This window comes from Coloeus monedula, assembly GCF_965178545.1.
Source record: "Coloeus monedula genome assembly, chromosome: 33".
Classification (NCBI taxonomy): domain Eukaryota; kingdom Metazoa; phylum Chordata; class Aves; order Passeriformes; family Corvidae; genus Coloeus; species Coloeus monedula.
The window spans coordinates 3244163-3268348 of record NC_138813.1 but is presented as its reverse complement, the minus strand read 5'-3'; the positions used below and the strand labels follow the sequence as shown (position 1 = coordinate 3268348).

General features: G+C 58.6%; 2 protein-coding genes across 5 annotated transcripts; both read left to right on the top strand.

Moving 5' to 3' along the window:
* The first annotated feature begins 365 nt into the window (after positions 1–365).
* On the top strand, positions 366–3596 carry EIF3K (eukaryotic translation initiation factor 3 subunit K). The gene is made up of 8 exons (XM_082299577.1): positions 366–443; positions 813–911; positions 995–1115; positions 1993–2067; positions 2175–2241; positions 2630–2707; positions 2996–3121; positions 3470–3596. Exons 1-8 carry the CDS (start codon positions 385–387, stop codon positions 3499–3501), a joined length of 657 nt encoding a protein of 218 aa, XP_082155703.1. The 5' UTR covers positions 366–384; the 3' UTR covers positions 3502–3596.
* A 430-nt stretch (positions 3597–4026) lies between these two features.
* Positions 4027–23855, top strand: ACTN4 (actinin alpha 4). 4 transcript variants are annotated; one of them, XM_082299744.1, is made up of 22 exons: positions 4027–4222; positions 11022–11136; positions 11835–11954; positions 13332–13418; positions 13514–13601; positions 13712–13790; positions 13875–13956; positions 15387–15472; positions 16542–16634; positions 16926–17156; positions 17541–17688; positions 18142–18292; positions 19345–19453; positions 19530–19670; positions 20003–20185; positions 20536–20670; positions 20880–21059; positions 21421–21567; positions 21736–21816; positions 22206–22268; positions 22527–22685; positions 22912–23855. In XM_082299744.1, exons 1-22 carry the CDS (start codon positions 4082–4084, stop codon positions 23068–23070), a joined length of 2778 nt encoding a protein of 925 aa, XP_082155870.1. In that variant the 5' UTR covers positions 4027–4081; the 3' UTR covers positions 23071–23855. The 4 variants fall into 4 exon arrangements, with proteins under 4 accessions (XP_082155870.1, XP_082155869.1, XP_082155871.1 ...); XM_082299743.1 differs by lacking the exon at positions 15387–15472 and adding an exon at positions 14821–14906; XM_082299745.1 differs by lacking the exon at positions 22206–22268.
* The last annotated feature ends 331 nt before the right edge of the window (positions 23856–24186 follow it).

Genomic DNA, 24186 nt, shown 5'->3' with positions numbered 1-24186 from the left:
TTGTTCCCCCACTGCCTCCCCAGTTTGGCCCAGTTCAGCCTCACGCTGATCCCAATCCCAGTATAACCCAGTAGAACTCCAGCACGATCTGACTGTCCCTCCCAGTACGATCCCAGTACGGTTGCAGTGTGATGCCAGTGCGATCCCAGTTTGTGCCAGTCCCTCCCGTTATGCCCGCACAGTGCTCCCCCGCACCGCGGCGGCGGCTCGGCCCCAGCCCGGCGCGGTTTCCCCGTTTTGTCCCCGCTGGCCCAGCCCGGGGCGCTGCCGGTACCGGCAGGGGGCGCGCTTACAGCCGTGTGGGCGTGGCCAGGCACCTTCGGCCCCGCCCCCGCCTGGCGAGGCGGAACTCGCCGTGACGTCACTTCCGGAAGACCCGCGAACATGGCGCTGTTCGAGCAGATGCGGGCGAACGTGGGGAAACTGCTGCGGGGCATCGACCGGTACTGGGAGCACTGGGAGGGCACTGGGGGGAACTGGGGAGCACTGGGAGGGCACTGGGAACGGACTGGGGGGGGGACGGGAGGGCGTGGGAGAGGGTTGGGGGGCCCTGGGGAGGTTGCGGGTGTTTAAAAGGGGCCCTGCGGGGGTCCCTGGGGGGTCCCGGGGGGCCCCAGGGGGGTCCCAGGTGGGTCCCAGGTGGGTCACGGGGGGCCCCAGGGTGGTCACGGGGGTCCCAGGGGGGTCACGGGGGTCCCTGGAGGGTCCAGGGCGGTCCCAGGGGGGTCCCAGGGGGGTCCCAGGAGGGGCACGGGGGTCCCAGGAGGGGCACGGGGGTCCCAGGGGGTCCCAGCCCCCCCTCACCTGCGCAGGTACAACCCCGAGAACCTGGCCACCCTGGAGCGCTACGTGGAGACCCAGGCCAAGGAGAACGCCTACGACCTGGAGGCCAACCTGGCCGTGCTGAAGCTGTGAGGGCTCCGGGGGGCTCCGGGGGGGGTTTGGGGGTCCCTGAGCCCCCCCAGCCCCCTCACCTGGGCCCACCTGTGCGCAGGTACCAGTTCAACCCCGCCTTCTTCCAGACCGGGGTGACGGCGCAGATCCTGCTCAAGGCCCTCACCAACCTCCCGCACACCGACTTCACCCTCTGCAAGTGCATGATCGACCAGGCTCACGTATCCTGGGGAAGCCCGGGCTTCCAGGGGGAACCCCCCCAGTTCCCTGGGGAACCCCCCCATTCCCTGGGGAACCCCCGCAGTTCCATGGGGAGCTCCCCAATTCCCTGGGGAACCCTGGGATTCCCTGGGGATCCCCCCCAATTCCCTGGGGAACCCTGGGATTCCCTGGGGATCCCCCCCAGTCCCATGGGGATCCCCCCCAACTCCCTGGCAATCCCCCCAATTCCCTGGGGAACCCTGGGATTCCCTGGGGATCCCCCCCAATTCCCTGGGGAACCCCCTCAGTTCCATGGGGACCCCCAAAATTCCAGAGGGAAGGGAGCCCTCCTGTTTCCAGCTCTGGGTCTCTTGGTCCCTCCCCGGAGGCTCGAGCCCCTCCAAAGAGGCTGATGAAGCAGCACTTTCCTGGATTTGGGGACTTGGGGGGGCTGATTTTGGGGGTAAAACCCTGGGGAACTCCCCCCATTCCATAGGGAACCCCAGAATTCCAGAGGGGCCTCCAATTCCAGGAGCAGCCTGCTCCCCCCCCACCCCTTTTTTCTGGGGTCTGCTCCTTGGGACTCCCCAGAACGCCTGGGTTTAGGGATTTGGGGGGCCCGATTTTTGGGGTGTGGCCCTTGGGGGCTCCCCCATTCCTTTGCCACCCCCAAATTCCATAAGAGCCCCCCAGAATTTCATAGGGCCCCCCCTTTCACCTGCCTCACACCCCTCAGTTCCACCTCTGAGAGGTCAAATGTGGTGTTTCTACCTTCAAAATCCCCCCAGGCCCGTGGATTTTGGGATCTGGGAGGGGGAAATTTTCCGGGTTCAGCTGAGGGGGCACCTCCGCTCCCCCTTTTTTCCCGAATTTTCCCTTGACCTCCCCAAAATGCAGCAGGAGGAGCGGCCCATCCGGCAGATCCTGTACCTGGGGGAGCTGCTGGAGACCTGCCACTTCCAGTCCTTCTGGGTGAGTCCCCCGAAATCGGGAGGGAGGGGTCCCTGAAACTCGGGGGAGGGTCCTGGAGACAGAGGGGGACCCCTAAATGTGGGGGGCGACCCCCGGAATTCCGGCAGCAAGCGCTGGATGAGAACATGGAGCTGCTGGAGGGGATCACCGGCTTCGAGGACTCCGTCAGGAAATGTGAGGGGGGATTTGGAGGGTCCTGGGAGGGGAGTTGGGGGTCCTGGGAGGTTCAGGGGGGGCCTGGGGAGGTCCTGAAAGGGTTTGTGGGGTTCTGGGGGGGTGGGGGGAATCTTGAGGGGGTTTTGGGGGTCCTGAGTTTTCTCTGGAAGTTCTTGGAGGAACCTGGGGGTGGTTCAGGGGGGATTTGGGGGTCCCTGAGGGGGATTTGGGGGTACAGAGGTGTCCTGAGGGGGAATTGGGGCATCCTGGAAAGGATTTGTGGGATCCTGGGGAGCTATTGGCGGGGTTGTTTGGGAAGCCTGGTGGCTATTTGGGGGGTCCAGAGGGGCTTTGGGGGGTTCTGGGCAGTTTTGGGGGGTCAATGACTCCGTTGGGGTCCCCTCAGTCATTTGCCACGTGGTGGGGATCACGTACCAGCACATCGACCGCTGGCTGCTCGCCGAGATGCTGGGGGACCTCTCAGGTGAGGGGGCCTGAGCGTCCTGGAGGGGGTTTGGGGGGTTCTGGAGGTGATTTCGGGGGTCCTGGGGTGTTGGGGGTCTTTTGGGGGTCCCGGGGAGGTGCAGGGGGGTCCTGAGGAGGCTCTGGGAGGGGCTTGGTGCGATACAAGGGGGTTTTGGGGCACCTCTGGGAGTACACAAGGAGGTTTTAGGGCAAAACTCTGTATCCGGGTGGTACAGGGGGGTCCTGTGGGGATACAGGGGGGTTTTGGGGGTGTGTGAGCCCCCTCTGACCCTGCCGTGGCCCCCAGAGTCGCAGCTGCGGGTGTGGATGAGCAAGTACGGGTGGACGGAGCCGGAGCCGGGGCGGATCCTGATCTCCAACCAGGAGGAGAACATCAAACCCAAGAACATCGTGGAGAAGATCGACTTCGACAGTGGGTTGGGGGATTGGGGTATCCTGGCGAGAGTTTAGGGAGGTTTTTGGGGAGTTGGGGGGTCCTGAGGGGGTTTTGGGGGGTTTAGGAGGTTACAGGGAGGTCCCATGGAGATTTTGGGGGTCCTGGGGAGGTGCAGAGGGGTCCTGGAGGAGGTTTGGGGGATCTCGAGAGGGTTTGGGGCAGGGTTGGGGGCAATACAGGAGGGTCCTGGGGGTGTCCTCAGGAGTTTTGGATGGATTTTGGGGGTGCAGGGAGGGGTACAGGAGAGGCCCAGGGGTTTCTGAGGGAGCCTGGAAGTGGAGGGCTGTCCCAGGAGCCCCCCCAACTCACCTATTTGTCCCACAGGTGTGTCCAGCATCATGGCGTCCTCTCTCTGAGCCCCCCAGAACCGAGCCCTCAACGCCGACTCCCCAATACCAACCCCCCAACCCCGACCCTCCCCAGTTTAACCAGTAAAGAGACTCCAAGGCGGGACTGGGCTCGTTCTTGGGGGTCCCCAAAATGGGGGGCAGCGTCTGAGGGGAGATGGGCGGGGCTTGTCCGTGGGCGGGGCTTAGGGGCGCGGTGGGCGGGGCTTGGCGGGGCCTCGGGCGCGTGTGGGGCGGGTGGTGGGCGGGGCTTGGCGGGGCCTCGGATGCGGTGGGCGGGGTTTAGGGGCGCGGTGGGCGGGGCTTGGCGGGGCCTCGGGCGCGTGTGGGGCGGGCGGTGGGCGGGGCTTGGGGGCGCTGTGGGCGGGGCTTGGCGGGGCCTCGGGCGCGTGTGGGGCGGGGCGGTGGGCGGGGCTCCGGTGGCGCCTGAGGGATGGGGGCGTGGCTTCCCGGCGCGGGTGCGCGCGCGGCGCGGTGGGCGCGGCCTCGGCGGCGGCGCGTGCGCAGTCCGGGTCCGGGGTGGGGGGGGGCGAGTCTGCTCCGTCTCGGTGGCGCGTCCTCCGCCTGTCGCGACATCAGGGCGGCGATAATGGTGGATTACCACAGCGCGGGGCAGCCCCACCCGTACGGCGGGAACGGGCCCGGTCCCAACGGCGACTACATGGCCCAGGAGGACGATTGGGATCGGGATCTGCTCCTGGACCCCGCCTGGGAGAAACAGCAGCGCAAGGTGGGGGGGGGGCTGGGGGGGGTCACTGAGGGGGTTCGTGAGGGGATTGGGAGGGGCTGAGGGGTCCCTGAGGGGATTCCAGAGTCTGAGGGGTCCCCGAGGGGGTTCCTGAGGGGTTTGGGGGGTCTCTGAGGGGTCCCAGAGGCGTCAGAGCGCGGGGCAGGGGGATCTGGGGGGTCCCTGAGGGGATCCATGAGGGAGCCAGGGGCGTTTGAGGGGTCCCTGAGGGGATTCGAGTCAGAGGGAGGTTCATTGAGGGGTCCCAGAGGGGGCTGAGGGGGCCGGGGGTGTCCCTGAGGGGGTTCATGAGGGGTCAGAGCCCGGAAAAGGGAGATCCGGGGGGTCCTGGGGGGGGGCTGAGGGGTCCCCGGAGGGATTGGGAGGATCTGAGGGATCCCTGAAGGGGTCCCGGGGGGTCCCAGCCCGGGGCAGGGGCGTCTGAGCGGGGTCAGGACCTTTGGGGAGGAGCCCCTGAGGGGTTTGGGGAGGGTCCCTGAGGGGGTCTGGGGGTTCCCTGAGGTGTCGGAGCCGTCATCTGAGGGGAATCAGGACTTTTTGGGGATCCCTGAGCGGGGTCAGGGCTGGAGGGACCCCCCCCCAGTTGGGGAGGGACACTCTGGGAGACCCCAGGGCTGTGTTTTGGGGGTGGGGGATACAACACCTGAGGGACCCCAGGGGTGGGGGTGAGCTTTGGGGGCCCCCAGGGCTGTGGGCGGGGGGTCTCCCGTGCTGGGGAGGGGGAAATGAGGAGCGAACAGCCCGGTTTGGGCGAATCCCGAGGGATTTTTCCTGGTTCCGGGGGGGTCCGGAGGGTCCCCACCCCCCCGATTCCGGGCGGAGAAGCTTCCGGAGAGCGTCGGCTCCGCTCCGGGACGGGATAAAGGGCACTGGGGAAAGGGGGATCCGCCGGGATCCGCCGCGTTCCCGGGGGGTCGGCAACGGGGGCGGTCCCCTGGATCATCCCCCCCCCAAAAACCGGGACCCTCTGGCGTGGGAAACGCCGGGAGCTGGGAGGGGTTGGCCCGGAATTCCGAGCGGGCGCCGGAGTGTTCCGGGTTAATCACTGGAGACGGGGCGGAATTCCCAGGTTTGGGGTGAATTCCCGCAGTTTTGCGGTGAATTCCCGCAGTTTGGGCTTTAATTCCCTGAGTTCTGCATTGAGTTCCATGAGTTTTGTGTTTAGTTTCCGTAACTTGGTTGAATTCCCTGAGTTTTGGCGTGAATTTCCTCAGGTTTGAGTTAATTTACTAATTTTGGGTTCAATTCCCCATGTTTTGTGCTTAATTCCCTTAATTTGGGGGTGAGCTCCCTGAGTTTTGGGGTGACTTTCCTGAATTTGGGGTTGAGTTCCCTGAATTTTGGGCGAATTCCCGTCGTTTGGGGTTGACTCCCCTCGGTTTTGGGATCTTTAGGAGGAGCCCCCTGTCCTGGGGGGATTCCGTGGATCCCCGGCACGGAGACACTTCAGGATCGGGAATGCTGGGGTCCGTTGCCGTGGTTACCTGGGATTTTCCTGGTTTTCTAAGAAAAAATCGGGCTAAGTTGGATTATTTTTGGCACAGGAAGCGCAGGGCGAGCTTCCTCCTCCTCTTCCTCCTCCTCTTCCTTCTCCTCTTCCTCCTCCACTTTCTCCCATTCCCAGCACTTCCCACTCCTATCCCAGCGTTTCCCACCCCGTTCCTGCTGCTTCCCACAGTGTCTTGGTCCAGAATTTAAATTTTTCTTGGATTTGTCAGGATTTGGGGCGTTCTGGTGCTAAAAATGGGGATTTCCCCCCAGCTGGACTCCAGGGGCTGCGGAGGAGCTCGGGCTGGACTGACACCGGCATTCCCAGCCGGAATGCCAAGGGATGGATGAGCTCTGTGCGTCCTCGTTAGCGCCAGGGGTTAATTAGGTGCTTAATGAGCAGGGTTTAGGGATTCTCCCGGTCCTGATCCGGTATCGGAAGCGCTTTCCGGACTCGTCCTCCCTTTTCCATGTCTGCAGCTCCCAGGGAGTTTTTTCCTCTTCCTCTTCCTCCTCCTGCTGGGGAAGTGTCACATCCCAGAGGGAAAACCAGTGGGGAATTTGGGAATCTGCTTCCCCCAGGAATGAGACCCCTTCCCCCAGGATGGGGCTGGAGTCACTCCGGATTCTCCATCAGAGGCAGCTCCTGGATCAGCTCCTGGTTTCCCACTGAATTCCTGCGTTTGGGGCAGTTTGGGGTCCGGTTGGTGCTGGAATTCCGAATATCCCGAAAATCCTTTGGGTGGGGTGACCAGGGCTGGTGTCTGTGGGGAAGGGGCCGTTCCCACTGGGCCGTGTCCGGGCCCCAGGGATTCGCCTCTGGAATTCCAGCAATGCGGCCGGAGCAGCGGGAGAGCAGCGGGAGAGCAGCGGGGAACGGCGGCTCCGCGTCCGGCCTGCGGCCTTCCCGGCCTTCCCAGTGTCTGTCCCCGCTTCCTTCCTTCCTGGTGGCCGTCCGTCCGTCCATCCTTGCTGGTGACACCGAACCCACCATAAAAAACCAGGAAGTTTTGCCTTAAACAGGTGTTTTTGCTCCCAGTTCCAGCACTGGAGACACTGGGAAGAGAACTCGGGAAAATCCGGCATCCTTCAGGATCCGTCACAGATCCAGAGCGGGAGTCACGGATCCAGAGGGATCACAGATCCCTCAGCGGGGACAATTCCTCCCTCTGGTCCTTGCCTTTGGTGATATTTCCCTGCTTTTCCCATTTTTGGGGGATTTTCCAGCTCGTGCCAGGTCCTTTCCACCCACCTGGCACAGAAACCTCGGAACTTCCTGAACTTAGGAGAGATTTTTAGGGAAGAAATCATGGAATATGGCAAAGCCAGCCCCATCCAGGCTGGGACAGGTGGTTTTGACCTGGAAAACCTTCCCCAAGCCCCGTTTTTTATGGAATATTCGGGGGTGCCGCCCCTGGTGCTGCCGCACCCCCAGCGAGGCGTTGCCGGATTTCGGAGCTGCTCATCCCCCCTGGAATGCGGGAACGCCCTGACCCACCTGCAGACCTGGAGCTTCCCAAAAAGCAGCGGCCCTGGTGCCGGAGCGGCCCCAAATCCCACCTTTTTTAGGCCCAAACTGAGCCTCGGAGAATCCTGGGGGGTTTGGGATGCGGGAGGTGAGGATCCTGCCCGGAATTCACCGTGTTATTCCCAAAAATCCCAGCCCGGAGCCGAATAAGGGCAAGGAATGAGGAGAATTCCGCGCTCCGGCCTCCCCCGGGAGCGGCAAATGCAGCGAAAGCAACAGAAAACTTCCAAAAAAACAACAGCAAAAACATTCCAAGGGGAGGGGAAAACCCGGGAATGGGGGAGCAGGGCCGGGATGCGCCGGAGGTGACGGGGGTGGGAGGGATGGGAGACAGCACCACTCGAAATCCTCATTTTCCCGGAGTTCTGCTCGTCTTTCCTGATTTTTTGTATTTTTCCCCTAATTTTTAATGGTTATCCCCTCAAGTTTTGGTCATTTCCCCCAAATTCTGCTCATTTTTCCTGATTTTTGGTCATTTCCCGCAATTATTCTGCTAATTCCCGCCATTTCTAAGTTTTTTTGGTCCTATTTCCTGATATTTTGGTAACTTCCTGATTTTTTTTAACTTTTCCCCAGTTTTTTTGTCATTTTCCCAAATTTTCTCATCACCTTCCCCATTTTTTGGGAGCTTTTCCTGATTTCTGGTCATTTTTCACAGTTTTTTCATAATTTTCCTTTCATTTTGGGCCATTTTCCTGGTATTACAGTCACTTCCCCACTTTTCTGCTCTTTTCCCCAGTTCTTTGCTCCTTTTCCCAGTTTTTCCTCATTTTCTCTGGGTTTTTGATAATTTTTCCCACGCTCAAGTGATTTCCCACACGTTTCCCCTCCTTTTTCCCTGATTTCTGGGTGACTTTTCCTCATTTTTTCCTCCCTTTCCGTGGGTTTTCCCCATTTTCCCAGATTCGTGGTCACTTGTTATGGATTTTGGGTCATTTTCCCCGATTTTCCCTCCTTTTTCCCTCCCTTTTCCTCCTTTTTCCCTCTCCTCCCTCTTCCTGCTGGACAAGCGGCCTCAGCGGCGCCTCGTTAATTATGTTAATTATGCAAATGGTGTTAATTAACCCCCGCTAACGAGCCCAGGGGAACGCCTGGATGGGTTTTTTATTCCCTCTGGAATTTTCTTTCAGCTCCGCCACATTTTAACGGGAATTTGGGAATGTGGGAGCGAATTCGTTCCTGCCCTAACGAGGGCTCCTTAACAACCTCCAATCCCTGGAATTTTGGGGGGCTTAAACCCCTGGAAAAGGCGCCAAAGCCCACCTGAGGGGGCTCATTCCCACCTGGAATTCCTGGGATCGCCATTCCCGCTGCTCCCACGGCGGGCGGGGGGGAAGTCCCGAAAATGACCCAAAAATGAGGAATTCTGGGAGGCTCCCAAAGGAAAATCCTGATTATTGGGGATAAATCGTTGTCCCTGAGGATCTCCCAGAAAAAATTCCCGAGGAAACAGCCCCGGGCAGGATTCCCAGTGGGTCTGATGCCCGTAATTAGGGATTTTTCCCTTAAAAAGTTGGGAATGTTCTTTGGGATCAGTCGCAAACAGATCTCAGCCGGTCCCCAAGGGATTTTCAATCCCAAAGTTGGGGTTTTAAGGAAAAAGTGGAGGGAAATAGGGAGGAAAATGCGTTTTCCAGCCCTGAAATTCCCAAATTTTCCCCGTAAGGGAGGAAAACGAGGCAGATTTTCCTCCCTGCTCCTGTTTTCCAGTGGTTTTCATGGACAGAGGGAGGAAAAGAGGGATGAAAGGAGGGCTAAACCCCTTTCGCAGCCCCAGAATTCCGAAGTCTTGGGGATAAACGCATCTTCCAGCCCTGGAATCCCGGATTTTGGGGCCGGGTGGCAGGAACGAGGTGGGTTTTCCTCCCTGCCCCCACTTTCCAACGCTCTCTATGGAAAAATTGAGGCAGATGGAGCTGAAAGTAGGGATAAAGCCCTTTCCCGGCCCCAAAATTCCAGAATTCGAGGGTGAGGGGGTGAAACGGGGTGGATTCCGGCTTTTCCCGGAGTTCTGGAGGGGAGGGGGGTCCCCCCTCCCAGTCCCGCTCCAGCGATCCCGGCGCTGCTGACACAATGCCTGGAAAACGCTTTTCCAGCGGTTCCGTGGGAAGGAAATTCCAGAGGCCTGTGCGGAATCTCCTTTTTTAGGCATTTTTTTGATGGTTATTTTTGTCCGGGACGCGCCCGGGGGGGTCAGTCCAGACGGGATTTATCCCGGATTCCGTCGGCTCCGCTCCCCCTCCCCAGACCCCACTGCTTCGGGATCGATCCCTGGGGTTTCAACCCCCCAAAATTCCTCATTTTTTTGGGGGAAAACCCTCGGGTCTGGGGCTGTGGGAACGTCCTGGATCCAGCGGGAAGAGCGACGCTTCCCTTGGCACTGAAATTCCCAGGATTTGGAGGCGATTTCCCCAGTTTTTTCAGGAAACGAGCGTCTGGGGCGGGGTTTTGGGACTTTCCAGGAACGTCTGTGACCCCCGGGGACCGGAGGGCTCCGGGAGCGAGGGAAGAGGCCCCGGAAGTGGATTTTTCCGGGATTTTTCCGGGGTGTTGGGGGTGACTCAGCCCGAGTCCCCTTTCCGCGTGCCAGGGCTCGTTCCTGGCCCGTTCCTGTTCCCGTTCCCGCGGCAGGGCCGCGCCCGGCCACGCCTGGCACAGGCATGTGCGGGCCTGGCACCGGCCAAAGTCCCGGCACCGCCCTCGGGAAGCGGCACCGAGCGCCGTGGAGCCCCAGCGCAGCGGGGTTGGGGCGGGAAAAGGGATCTGCCCGGGGACTCCGGCTCGATGTGACGTTCCCACATCCCTGCCTGCGCTCATCCCGGTTTTCCCACTGGGACACGGCGACCCCGTGGCTTTGGGGTTGGATCCCGGTGTCAGAGCAGGGATGGATCTGTCTGGAGGAGGTTCCAGATCCCAAAATCCGGCCCTAAAATCGGATTTTGGGATGGAACAATCCCGGCTCCATAAATAACCGGAGCCGGGGGCTGTGGGGTTGGGCATTCCCGGGGGGACAAAAGGCTCGGGGTCATTCCCAGTGGGATCAGTGGGGTCATTCCTGCTGGGATCAGTGGGGTCATTCCCAGTGGGATCAATAACTCTGGGTCGTTCCCAGTGGGATGAAAGGCTCGGGGTCATTCCCAGTGGGATCAGTGGGGTCATTCCCAGTGGGATCAGTAACTCGGGGTCATTCCCAGTGGGATCAGTGGGGTCATTCCTGCTGGGACCAGTAACTCCAGGTCATTCCCAGTGGGATGAAAGGCTCGGGGTCATTCCCAGTGGGATCAATGGGGTCATTCCCAGTGGGATGAAAGGCTCGGGGTCATTCCCAGTGGGATCAGTGGGGTCATTCCCAGTGGGATGAAAGGCTTGGGGTCATTCCTGCTGGGATCAGTAACTCGGGGTCGTTCCCAGTGGGATCAGTGGGGTCATTCCCAGTGGGATCAGTAACTCGGGGTCATTCCCAGTGGGATCAGTGGGGTCATTCCTGCTGGGACCAGTAACTCCAGGTCATTCCCAGTGGGATGAAAGGCTCGGGGTCATTCCCAGTGGGATCAGTGGGGTCATTCCCAGTGGGATGAAAGGCTCGGGGTCATTCCTGCTGGGATCAGTAACTCCAGGTCATTCCCAGTGGGATGAAAGGCTTGGGGTCATTCCCAGTGGGATAAATGGAATCCCTCCTGCTGGGATGAGGAATCCTCAGGGTCCCGATTTCCCCGTTTTCCCCCCAAATCCCGGATTCCCGCCCTGATCCCGCCTTTCCCGCAGACGTTCACGGCCTGGTGCAATTCCCACCTGCGGAAAGCCGGGACGCAGATCGAGAACATCGACGAGGATTTCCGGGATGGGCTCAAGCTGATGCTGCTGCTCGAGGTCATCTCAGGTCAGGCGTCAGCCAGGAGCCCTCGGGCTGTGCCCAAAACCCTCCAAACTGGGCCCAAAATCCTTAAACTGGGCCCAAAACCCTCCAAACTGCACCCAAAATCCTTAAACTGCACCCAAAACCCTCCAAACTGCACCCAAAATCCTTGATCTACACCCAAAGCCCTTCAAACTGCACCCAAATCCTTAAACTACACCCAAAACCCTCCAAACTGCACCCAAAATCCTTAAACTGCACCCCAAACCCTCCAAACTGCACCCAAAATCCTTGAACTGCACCCAAAGCCCTCCAAACTGTGCCCAAAATCCTTAAACTGTGACCCAAACCCTCCATACGGTGCCCAAAATCCTTAAACTGTGCCCCAAACATCCAAACTGAGCTCAAAATATTTAAACTTAATCCAAAAGCCTTTGAGCTTGACCCAAAAATCCTTAACCTTGACCCAGAACCTGTAACCTTGACTTAAAATCTCGAGGCTTGACTCAAAGCAATGAGCCTTGCCCCAAAATCTTTAACCCTGACCCAAACCCTTTAACCTTGCCCCAAAATCTTTAACCCTGATCCAAACCCTTTAACCCTGACCCAAACCCTTTAACTTTGCCCCAAAATCTTTAACCCTGACCCAAACCATTCAGATTTCACCCAAACCCTTTAACCTTGCCCCAAGCCTCTTTAATCCTGACCCAATCCCGTTCCAGGGGAGCGGCTCCCGAAGCCGGAGCGGGGCAAGATGAGGGTGCACAAGATCAACAACGTCAACAAGGCCCTGGATTTCATCGCCAGCAAAGGCGTCAAACTCGTCTCCATCGGCGCCGAGGGTGAGGCCCCGCCTTGGGAATGTGCCGGGATCCGCCGGGATCTGCCGGAATCCGCTGGGATCCACCGGGATCCGCTGCCCCAGTGCCCGGGTTTTGCCCCTTTTAGGCCAAAATTGGGATTTTGAGGGGTTCTGAGGCTGCCACGACCCCCCCCCCAGTGAGTGATGGGGTCTCTGAGAATTCCAGGAATTCCAGGATTCCAAGCTCGGAGATCACAGATGGCGGCTCCAGCTCATCAAGGTCACGGTTATTCTGTGATTTTTGATGGAATTAGTGAAAATGAGGGGTTTTCTGCAATCCCGGGCGTTTTAGGAAATGTGGGGGGGGTTTAGGGAATGGAGAAAGGGAAAAATAACCTGGAGAAAGGAAAGAAAAGCCTTGGAAAAGGGGAAGGAAAAAAGGTAGAAAAGGGAAAAAAAGCTGGGCCAGGGACAGAAGAAATTGGAAGATAAAAAATACGGAGAAGGGGAAAAGAAGCTGGAAATGGAAAAAAAATGGGTGCAGGGAGGAAAAGAAACCTGGAAGAGGGAGAAAATCCTGGAGGTCGAAGGAAAGTAAACCTGGAGCAGGGAAAAACCACCTGGAGAAGGGAGAAAACAACGTGGAAAAGGGAAAGAAACACCTGGAGAAGAGGGAAAAGCCAGGAAAAGCTCGGGGTTTGGCCTCCCTGGGGCTCTCTCCGCACTCTGCCCGGGGCTGGGAGCGGATTCCCGGGATTCCCAGGACAGTTCCCTGCGGGATCTCCCCCGGGGCTGCCCCGGGGCCGGGCGGGCTCCGCTGGCAGTGGCTCCGGCCGGGCCGGTTTGTTGGGATCGGCTGGAAAACCTCGGGAAAGCTCCGCGTGCCCAGAGCCGAGCGAGTCCCGGCCCGCCCGGCCCCCGCCCCAGGAATTCCCAAAACCACGAGGGCTGGGGCTGCTGGAGGCGTCGGGAAGGTCGGGTGGGATCGGTGTGGAGGAGCCCGGGATTCCTCTCCTTCCCCACTTCCTGCCCCTCTGGAATTCCTCTCTCCGTGCCTTTCGTGGTCTTTCCCAACCTGGACAGCTCCCTAACCCCAGGATTCCATAGTTCACGTGGTCTCATAATCCTTGGATTCCGTAATTCCAGGATCCCACAGTTCCAGGATCCCGTAATTGTAGGATTCCGTAATTTTTGGAGCCCATAATTCCAAGACTTTGTGTGCTAAGACTCCGTAAATCCCAGGATCATTCCCAGACCCCACCATTGCTGTGGGATTCCCTGATTGTGGCATCCCATAATTCCAGGATTCCATGATCCTTTGGCTCCACTGTTGTAGAACCCCCCAGTCCCAGCACCCCCGCCTGGAATTCCCACCTGGAATTCCCACCTGGAATTCCCTGTGCCTTTTCCCCGGCAGAGATCGTGGACGGGAACGCCAAGATGACGCTGGGGATGATCTGGACGATCATCCTGCGCTTCGCCATCCAGGACATCTCCGTGGAAGGTAACGGCACGGGCTCTGTTCCCGGGATCCACCCTGGGATCCACCCTGGGATCCATCCCGGGATCCATCCCCATCTCTGATCCCTGCTCCCGCAGAGACCTCGGCCAAGGAGGGGCTCCTGCTCTGGTGCCAGCGGAAAACGGCTCCGTACAAGAACGTCAACGTCCAGAACTTCCACATCAGGTCCTTCCCTCTTCCTCTTCCTCTTCCCTCCCCTTTCCCGGGGCCCAGGCAGGGTCGGAATTCCCGTTCTCCCTGCGGATTCCTGGGATCTGACCCCCGTTTCCCTGCAGCTGGAAGGATGGGCTGGCCTTCAACGCCCTGATCCACCGGCACCGCCCCGAGCTGATCGAGTACGACAAGCTCCGGAAGGTAAATCCCCGTCTTTCCCGCGGAAACCCCGGGAATTCCAAGAATTCCCGACCCACGGAGCCTCCAGCACCTCCTCTCCCGTAGGACGATCCCGTCACCAATCTCAACAATGCCTTCGAGGTGGCTGAGAAGTACCTGGACATTCCCAAGATGCTGGATGCCGAGGGTAAGCGTGGAATTCCAGCGTCCACAGGACCCCGGGATCTCTTCCAGGCCCTGACGGGGATTCCCTCGGAGGAGGCGCCGGATCCGGGAGGAAGCGGCTGATTTAAGCTGGGATTTTCCCGTTTAGCACCGATTCCCACCTGTCCAGGTGGATTTATCCAGGAGCTGGGATACTCAGAGGAGCGCCGGCTCCAGCAGGAGTGTTCCCCAGTTTGTTCCCAGTTTAACCAGTATATACACAGGGATTCTGCAATCCTGGGACTCCACCATTCCAGGATCCATAAAAAAAACCTTGGATCCCGTAGTTCTGTGATCCCGCAGTTCTCAGATCCTGTAATTCCAGGACTCCTGAAGTCCAGAATCCCCTAATTCAAGGATCCCATAATTTTTGGATCCCACAATTCTCAGACATCACGATCCACCGTGATTCCAGGATCCTGCGGCTCCCATCATTCCAGGATTCCCACAACTGTGGGATTCCACAATTCTTTGATTCCACGATGCTGCAATTCCAGGACCGCAGAACTCTTAAGGACCCCACAGTTGTACAACCCCGCAGTTCCAGCATCCCATAAATCTGGGATTCCCTTATTCCAGCATTCCACAATTCCACGGCTCCAGGCCTCCACAGTCCCAGCATCCCACAGCTCTCTGATCTCTTAATTCCAGGATCCGTGCAGGAAGCGCTGGCTCTAACCCTGCTTTTTCCCATTTAGCACCGATTTGCGCCCATCCAGCTGCGTTTCCCCAGGATCTGGGATCTTCGGAGCGGGATTCCGGCCGGGAGAGGCACCGTGCCCGTCCCCAGTTTGCTCCCAGTTTGCTCCCGGTTTGCTCCCAGTTTAACCAGTGTGGTTCCTTGCAGACATCGTGAACACGGCGCGGCCGGACGAGAAGGCCATCATGACCTACGTGTCCAGCTTCTACCACGCCTTCTCCGGGGCCCAGAAGGTACCGGGCCCCTCCGGCTCCGCCCGGCCCGCCGGACTCTCCCTCCGGATCCGTCCCTCTGGAATTCTCTCTCCGCTCTCACGCCCACTTCTCTTCCAGCCGCGCCCGCTGTCGCTCGGGGGGGGCTCCGGGACCACCCCCAGCTGGCTCATGGAGGGGTTAAATCCACCTGGAATTCCCGAGTTGGTGGGAAATCCACGGCAAATCCACGGGAAGTCCATGGAAATCCATGGAAATCCACGGGCAATTTGTGGGAGTCCATGGGCGGGGCAGGCCGAGCTTCCAGGAGGCCCCAGGCGAAGCCTCTGCGGCTTCCAGGAGGTTGAGGAACGAGGGAAAGGCGGAACAAATCCCCCATGAGCCGGCTCGGGGGGTCCCGACCCCGGGAAGCGCTTCCCGCCTCACCGCATGCGCTGGGAATGCGGGAGCTGGGAATGCCGCTGGAGCCTGTCCCTCCCTCTGTCTCCTCTCCTCGGGCAGATATCGTGGGCACGCTGCGGCCCGACGAGAAGGCCATCATGACCTACGTGTCCTGCTTCTACCACGCCTTCTCCGGGGCCCAGAAGGTGAGCCCGGCTCGGGGGCTCCCGGCTCCGCAGGGCCCCGGCCCCGCTCGCTTCCCGCTGCCGCCTTCCCGAGGCTCCCCGGGATCTGCCCGGGATCTGCCCGGCTGCTGCTCTGCTTGGCTTGGCTGCGGGGAAAGTGGGGCCTGGCTCTGCTGAGGTCACGCTCACGGCTTCCTCAGGGTCCTTCCTGTATTCCCTTCCTTCTTCCCTTCCTCTATTCCCTTCCTTTTCCCCTTTGCTCCTTTCCTTTTCCTCCTTTCCTTTATTCCCTTCCTTTTCCTCCCTTCCTTTGTTCCCTTCCTTTTCCCCTTTGTTCCCTTCCTTTTCCTCCCTTCCTTTATTCCTTTCCTTTTCCTCCTTTCCTTTATTCCCTTCGTTTTCGTCCCTTCTTTTCCCCCCTTTTTGCTTTATTTGATTTATTGATTTCCTTCATTTATTTCCTTTATTTCCTTCCCCCCCCGGCCACTGGATTTTCCTCTTCCCGGCCCTTCCCAGACCCTCTTCCTCTTCCCGCTGACGTCCGTCCTTCTGCTCCTCCTCCTGGATTCCTCCTCTGCTTCCCACCCAGGTACCTCCAGCCCCAGCCTTTTCCCTCCTCCTCCTCCTCCTCCTCCTCCTCCTCCTCCTCCTCCTCCTCCTCCTCCTGCTCGGGGCAGGACAATCCGTGTGGATCGGGATCGGGATTGGGATTGGGATCAGGCCCAGCGAGGGCTGGGTTTCCTTTTTCTTTCCCCTTTCTTTTCTCTTTCCTTTTCCTTTGGCGTTTTTAAAATTTCCCCCTATTTTCTCCCAATTTTCCTGTTTCTTTCCCCCTCTTTTTTCTCCAACTTCATACTTTTCTCTCCTTTTTCCTCCACCTTTTCCTCTTTGTTTTTCCTTTCTTCCTTTTACTTTCCCTTTTTTCCTTCTACTTTTCTCTTGCACTTTCCTTCTCCTTTCTGTTCTACTTTCATCCTTGTGGTTTCCTCCACCTTTACTCTTACTCTTCCCTCCTTCCCCCTTTTCCCCGGAGCTGGGGGTGTCCCCTGCCCCCGTTTCCCATTCCCATTCCCGTTCCCGTTCCCCGCAGGCGGAGACGGCGGCAAATCGGATCTGCAAAGTGCTGGCGGTGAACCAGGAGAACGAGCAGCTCATGGAGGACTACGAGCGCCTGGCCTCGGATGTAAGGGGGGACAATTCTAAAATCCCAGCCCAGAATCCCTCAGAATGCCCCCACGGAGCACTGTGAGCGCCTGGTGTCCGAAGTAAAGGGGGGATCCCAAAATCCCGTCCCAAAAAGCCCAAACCCCACCCCAAACCCCCGATCCGTGTCCCCCCAGCTGCTGGTGTGGATCCAGCCCCCAAACCCCATCCCAAATCCCATCCCAAACCCCAAATTCCCTGTGCCCCCAGCTGCTGACGTGGATCCAGCCCCCAAACCCCATCCCAAACCCCAAATTCCCTGTGCCCCCAGCTGCTGGCGTGGATCCAGCGCACCATCCCCTGGCTGGAGTCCCGGGACCCGCAGAAGACGATCCCGGCCATGCAGCAGAAGCTGGAGGATTTCCGGGAGTACCGGCGGGTGCACAAACCCCCCAAGGTGCAGGAGAAGTGTCAGCTCGAGATCAACTTCAACACCCTGCAGACCAAGCTGCGCCTCAGCGGCCGCCCCGCCTTCATGCCCTCCGAGGGCAGGATGGTCTCGGTGGGTCTGGGGGCTTCGGGGAGCTGGGGGGGTTTGGGAGGGGATTTGGGGGGTTTGGGGAGGGCTTTGGGGCTCTCAGTGGTCAGATCCTCGTTGGAATGTCAGAAACCCAACCTAAACTGCCCCAAACCCACCCCGAATCTACCCTGGCCTTCATGCCTTCCAAGGGCGGGATGGTCTCAGTGGGTCTGGGGGCTTCGGGGAGCTGGAGGGGGTTTGGGAGGGGATTTGGGGTTTCTCAAGGGGTTCAATCCACCGAGGTGTGTCCTAAAGCCACCCCAAACCCACCCGCTTTGGTGCCATCGAAGAGCAGGGTGGGCTCCAGGGCTTTGGGTGATTCAGGAGGGCTTTGGGGTAACCCCAGGGGGGTTTTGGTGTGCCCAGGACATCGGGGCAGGGTGGCAGCGGCTGGAGCAGGCGGAGAAGGGACACGAGGAGTGGCTGCTGACGGAGCTGCGGCGCCTGGAGCGCCTGGATCACCTGGCCGAGAAATTCCGGCAGAAGGCCTCGATCCACGAGGGGTGGACGGAAGGTACCGGGGCTGGGCAGGGACTGGGGCTTCAGGTGCTGCGGTTTGGGGGTTCAGGGCACGGATTTGGGGAGCAGGGGATGGAATTGGGGGTGACGGGGATTTAAGGGGTGGCACAGGGGGATTTGGGGTCTCAGGGCTGTCCCCACTCCCGTGCCCAGGTAAGGAGGTGGCACAGGAGGATTTGGGGTCTCAGGGCTGTCCCCACTCCCGTGCCCAGGTAAGGAGGTGGCACAGGGGGATTTGGGGTCTCAGGGCTGTCCCCACTCCCGTGCCCAGGTCAGGAGGTGGCACAGGAGGATTTGGGGTCTCAGGGCTGTCCCCACTCCCGTGCCCAGGTCAGGAGGTGGCACAGGAGGATTTGGGGTCTCAGGGCTGTCCCCACTCCCGTGCCCAGGTAAGGAGGTGGCACAGGAGGATTTGGGGTCTCAGGGCTGTCCCCACTCCCGTGCCCAGGTAAGGAGGTGGCCCTGCGGGACCGGGACTCGGGCACGGCCTCCCTGGCCCAGGTGCGGGCGCTGCTCCGCAAGCACGAGGCCTTCGAGTCCGACCTGGCGGCGCATCAGGACCGGGTGGAGCAGATCGCGGCCATTGCCCAGGAGCTCAAGTACGGGAACCCAAAACAGATCTGAAATACCCCAAAATATGTCCTGAAATACCCCCACAAAGTATCCCAAATCGCCCCAAAAAAACCCCCCAAAATGTCCAGGGAGACCCCAAAAGCAGATCCCAGCCGTCACCCAGAGCAAAACTAGGACCCCAAAATACACCCCAAATGCCCCAAAGTATACCCAGAATAACCCCCAAAATGTCCCTCAAAGCATCCCAAAATCCCAAATAAACCCCAAAATATCCTGAAATACCACAAAGTAACCCCAGAAACAATCCAGGCTATCCCAAAATACACTCAGAATAACCTGAAATATCCCATTCTTCTTTCCTTTCCTGCCTTTTCCCAATCTTTTGTCTCTTTTCCCCATTTTCTCGCTTTTGCCTCTACTTCCCCCATTTTCCCCCTATTTTCCCCCCGTTTTTCCCCATTTTCCCCCCGTTTTTCCCCGTTTTCCCTGTTTTTCCCCATTTCTCCCCGGTTTTCCCCATTTCTCCCCGGTTTTTCCCCATTTCCCCCCCGTTTTTCCCCATTTCCCCCTGGTTTTCCCCATTTTCCCCCTATTTTCCCCCTGTTTTTCCCCATTTTCCCCCTGGTTTTCCCCATTTCCCCCTGGTTTTCCCCATTTTCCCCTATTTTCCCCTCATTTTTTCCCATTTCCCCCCGGTTTTCCCCATTTTCCCCCTATTTCCCCCCTGTTTTTCCCCATTTTCCCCCCGTTTTTCCCCATTTCTCCCCTGTTTTCCCCATTTTCCCCCTATTTTCCCCGTTTTTCCCCATTTTCCCCATTTTCCCCCTATTTTCCCCCCATTTTTCCCCATTTTCCCCCCGTTTTTCCCCATTTTCCCCCTATTTTCCCCCCGGTTTTCCCCATTTTCCCCCTATTTTCCCCCCGTTTTTCCCCATTTCCCCCCCGTTTTTCCCCATTTTCCCCCTATTTTCCCCCTGTTTTTCCCCATTTTCCCCCCGTTTTTCCCCATTTCCCCCCTGTTTTCCCCATTTTCCCCCTATTTTCCCCCTGGTTTTCCCCATTTTGCCCTGTTTCCCAGCGAGCTGGATTACTACGACTCCCCGAGCGTCAACGCCCGGTGCCAGAAGATCTGTGACCAGTGGGACCTGCTGGGCTCCCTCACCCACAGCCGCCGGGAAGCGCTGGAGGTCAGCGGCATCCCCGGGGCCTCCCGTGGGAGGGAGGGAGGGATCGGGATCCCAATCCCGGCGTTTTTTGCCCCAGAAAACAGAGAAGCAGCTGGAGACCATTGACGAGCTGCACCTGGAGTACGCCAAGCGCGCGGCGCCCTTCAACAACTGGATGGAGAGCGCCATGGAGGACCTGCAGGACATGTTCATCGTGCACACCATCGAGGAGATCCAGGTGGGAATCCCGGGATTCCCTGGGAACGCCCGGTTTGTCTGTTCGGGGCACGAGAACGGCCCAGGAAACGCTCCTGGGGAGCATCTTGGGGATGGTTTTCGGGTTCATCGTGCACACCATCGAGGAGATCCGGGTGGAATCCCACAGAGTTCTGTGGGAATATCAGGCTCCTGCCCCAAAAATGCTCCAAAATTCAAAAGAAGCAGCCCAAAAATGCAGTTTCCGGAGCATTTGTGGCTGATTCTGTGCCAGAGGCAGAAACGCTGGGGATAAAGCGGCTCTCAGCCGCGAGGCCTCGAGTTCCGTGGCCATGCCCGGTGTCCGTCCCCCAGGGCCTGATCGCCGCCCACGACCAGTTCAAGTCGACGCTGCCGGACGCGGACAAGGAGCGGGAGGCGATCCTGAGGATCCAGCAGGAAGCGCAGCGGATCGCGGACCTGCACGGCATCCAGCTGCCCGGGAACAACCCCTACACCTCCGTCACCCCCCAGATCATCAACTCCAAGTGGGAGCGGGTGCGGAGCCACACCGGGGGCACCGGGCAGGGCTGGAGCCGCGGGTCCCGTTGGGTCTGGAGGGATTCCCAAACCCCTCTGGCCCCAGATCTCTCCATCCCGGGTTTTCCCCTGTGGGTTTCCCCCTTTTCCCACTCTTTTTTCCCACCTTCCTCTGGGTTTTTCTCCCACCTTTTTTCTGGGTTTTCCCTACCCAGTTTTCCCTCGTGGTTTTCCCCCACCGTTCCTGGTTTCCAAGGCACTTCTTCCCCTGTAGTTTCCTCACCCTATCCCAGTTTTCTCCCGTGGTTTTCCCGATTTCCCAGCAGGCTTTTCCAGCAACTTTTCCCTGTTTTTTCCCGCTTTCCCAGGTGCAGCAGTTGGTGCCCAAGCGGGACCAGGCGCTGCAGGAGGAGCAGAACCGGCAGAATTCCAACGAGCACCTCAGGAGGCAGTTTGGGAGCCAGGCCAACCGCGTGGGGCCCTGGATCCAGACCAAGATGGAGGTCAGGGATCCTCCCGGTGGGATCCGGGGGCTGGGAATACTGGGAGTGCTGGAATCGGCCCCAGAATGGGCCCTGTCCGGGTTGTTCCGGGTCAGAAGGGCTGGGAAAGGGCTGGAGCTGTTGGTCGGTGATCGCCTGGTGTTCTCCTGGAAAACTGGGGTGGAATTGCTGGCATGGGGATCCCGGGCTGGAATCCCGCGTGTTCCCAGGAGATCGGCCGGATCTCCATCGAGATGAACGGGACGCTGGAGGATCAGCTCAACCACCTGAAGGAGTACGAGGAGAACATCGTGGAGTACAAACCCAACCTGGAGCTGCTGGAGCAGCAGCACCAGCTCGTGCAGGAGGCGCTGATCTTCGACAACCAGCATTCCAACTACACCATGGAGGTGGGATCCCGGGACCCGGGGGGGTTGGGATCGTCCCGAAGGGCTTCCCGGTCACTGAGGGGCTGGGAATGGGGAGGGAGGGATCCCACAGGGATTTGGGGGGTCCCAGGGTGGGCTGGTCCTCGATAGGCAGCATTCCAACTGCACATGGAGCTGGGATCCTGCACATGGAGCTGGGATCCTGGCATGCCATCCCATGGAACTGGGGTCATCCTGGGGAACTGGGGCGCTCCGGAGGGTGCTGGATCCCTGCCGTGGGGATCAGGATGATCCCAGGGGAGCCGGCTCCCATCCCGGGGGATCGGGGCGCTCCGGAGGGCGCCGTTCCCCCCTCATTCCCCCGTTCCCGCTGTGATCCCAGCACCTGCGCGTGGGCTGGGAGCAGCTGCTGACGACGATCGCTCGGACCATCAACGAGGTGGAGAACCAGATCCTGACCCGCGACGCCAAAGGGATCAGCCAGGAGCAGATGCAGGAATTCCGGGCCTCCTTCAACCACTTCGACAAGGTCCGGGATCCTGGGAACACCGGGGACTGGGGGGATCCCAGGGGGATCTGGGGGTGACAGCCCAGCCCAGTCCCCACCCGGAGCAGCCCCATGGGGTTATTCCCCCCTGGAATGTGGGAATTGCCTCCTGTTTTCCCTCATTTCCCCCGTTCTTCCCTGTTTTCCCAGGACCACGGCGGCGCCCTGGGCCCGGAGGAGTTCAAGGCCTGTTTGATCAGTCTGGGCTACGACGTCGAGAACGACCGGCAGGTACCGCCCGCTCCCTCTTCCTCTTCCTCCTTTGTCTTCCTCTTCCTCCTTCCTCTTCCTCCTTCCTCTTCCTCCTTCCCTCTCCTTCCTTCCTTCCTTCCTTCCTTCCTTCCTTCCAAATTCCTTCCTTCCAAATTCCTTCCTTCCTTCCAAATTCCTTCCTTCCGAATTCCTTCCTTCCTTCTTTCCGAATTCCTTCCGAATTCCTTCCTTCCGAATTCCTTCCGAATTCCTTCCTTCCGAATTCCTTCCTTCCGAATTCCTTCCTTCCTTCCATCCGTCCTTCCTCCCTCTCTCTTCTGGGCTGGTTTCCTCCTCTAACGGATTCTCTGCTTTTCTCTTCCTCCTTCCTCTCCCTCTCCCTCTCCCTCTCCCCTTCCTCCCGGAAGCCGAAGCGCCGCACGGACTCCAACGACTTCCGCGCCCTCCTGGGCCCTGCGGGATCCGGCCTGGTAACAATCCCATTTTCCTGCTTCTACACCTTTTTTTCTGCCTTTTTTTTTTCCCATCGCTGGGGGGAAGGAAGGGGAGGAAGGGCGGGGGAATCCCAGTGGATTCCAGGACTGGAAAAGCGCCAGAAGCATGGAAAAGCTCCAGAATTCCCAGGGAAAATGCTCTGGAATCCCTTGAAAAGCTCTGAAGTGACCAGAAAAGGCCCTGGAATTCCTGGGAAAGCGTGGGCATTCCTGACTGTGCCTCTCCCCCCTCAGGGTGACGCAGAGTTCCAGCGGATCATGGCCGTGGTGGATCCCAACGGCAGCGGGACCGTGACGTTCCAGGCCTTCATCGACTTCATGTCCCGGGAAACGACGGACACGGACACGGCGGAGCAGGTCATCAACAGCTTCCGTGTGCTGGCCGGGGACAAGGTGAGCAAATCCAGGATCCGGGAACGCCACAGGGGTTTGGGAATGGGGGAGTGGGATGTGGGAACTCCGGGGGGTCGGGGAATGCCAGCACAGTGGGGTTTGGGACGGGTTTGTCGAGCTTTGGAATTCCACTGGGATCGATGACTCCGTGGGTTGTCCGTCCCCACCCCCCCCCAGCATTCTCCCATCGTTCCCCCATTTTTCCCACTTTTCCCGCTCCCCCCAGAACTACATCACGGCGGCCGAGCTGCGGCGGGAGCTGCCGGCGGCGCAGGCCGAGTACTGCATCGCCCGGATGGCGCCGTACCCCGGCCCCGACGGCATCCCGGGCGCCCTGGACTACAAATCCTTCTCCACCGCCCTGTACGGAGAGAGCGACCTCTGACCGGATCCCCGGATCCCCCGGGACCCGCCCGCCCCCCCCGCCTCCTACTATGCAACAGTTGATTGATCTTGGGATATTTCGGGATGCAATTCCCACTTTTCCTCGGGCTCGGGGGGGGTTTCGCCTCCCGCGGGGCCTCGGAGCGCCCGGAAATGGTTATTTTTGGTAACGAGAGAGAGAAATTCCGACTATTTTTCACGGGATCAGCGGCGCAGCCCGAGGGTTCCCTCTCCCCCCACACCCCCCATGGTAATTTATGGCTTTTCCAGAGGGAAAAATTTGGGCTTTTGGGGGGGGTTTTTTTAGGTTTTTCACTCACATTCCCACCTCAGAGCAGCGTTTTGTGGACCAAAAAATGGGGAAAATAGGGGGAAATAGGGAAAAAAGGCAAGAAATAAGAAGAAGCAAGGAGAAATGAGGAAAAATTAGGAGGAAAAATGTGGAGAAAAATGAGGGAAAATGTGGAGAGAGATTGAGAACTAGGAAAAAATTAAGAGAAATGAAAAATGTGGAGCATGTGGAAAAATTAGGAGAGAAATGAGGAAAATCATGGAGAAATCTGGAGGAATACAGAAAAATATGGGAAAATAATGATAAAGACAAGGAGAAAAATAGGGAAATAAGGAGAACTGTGGAAAAATATGAAAAATTAAGTGAAACAAGGAGGAAAATTAAGAGAAATCCACCTAATAAAGCGCCTGATCCTGGAAAATTTTGACGGGAAGCAGAAAATTCCGGTTTCCTTTATAACTTTACGGATTTATTATATAAATATATATTCACGTAGCAGCTTCTTTGTCCTGTAATTAAAATATTGCTGGAAAAAAAATCCCTGGAATCTTGGAGTTTTTCCTCACCTTTTTCCCAGGATGTGGCCAAACGAGGTAATGTTTAGGGGAGAGAATGAACATACTGAGGTAAAAATTAGGTTGTTAGTAGGGGATATTTTGAGGGCAAAATTGAGGTAATTTTTATTTAATTGTCCTGACAGGTCAGGACAACTGTGGGGGTAAAACCTGAGGTGATCTGTAAGCGATGGAAGGAATATTTTGGGGGTAAAATGTGAGGTACATGTGAGCGCAGGGTCCCCTAAGTTGTCTTGGGGGTTTTTCCCTT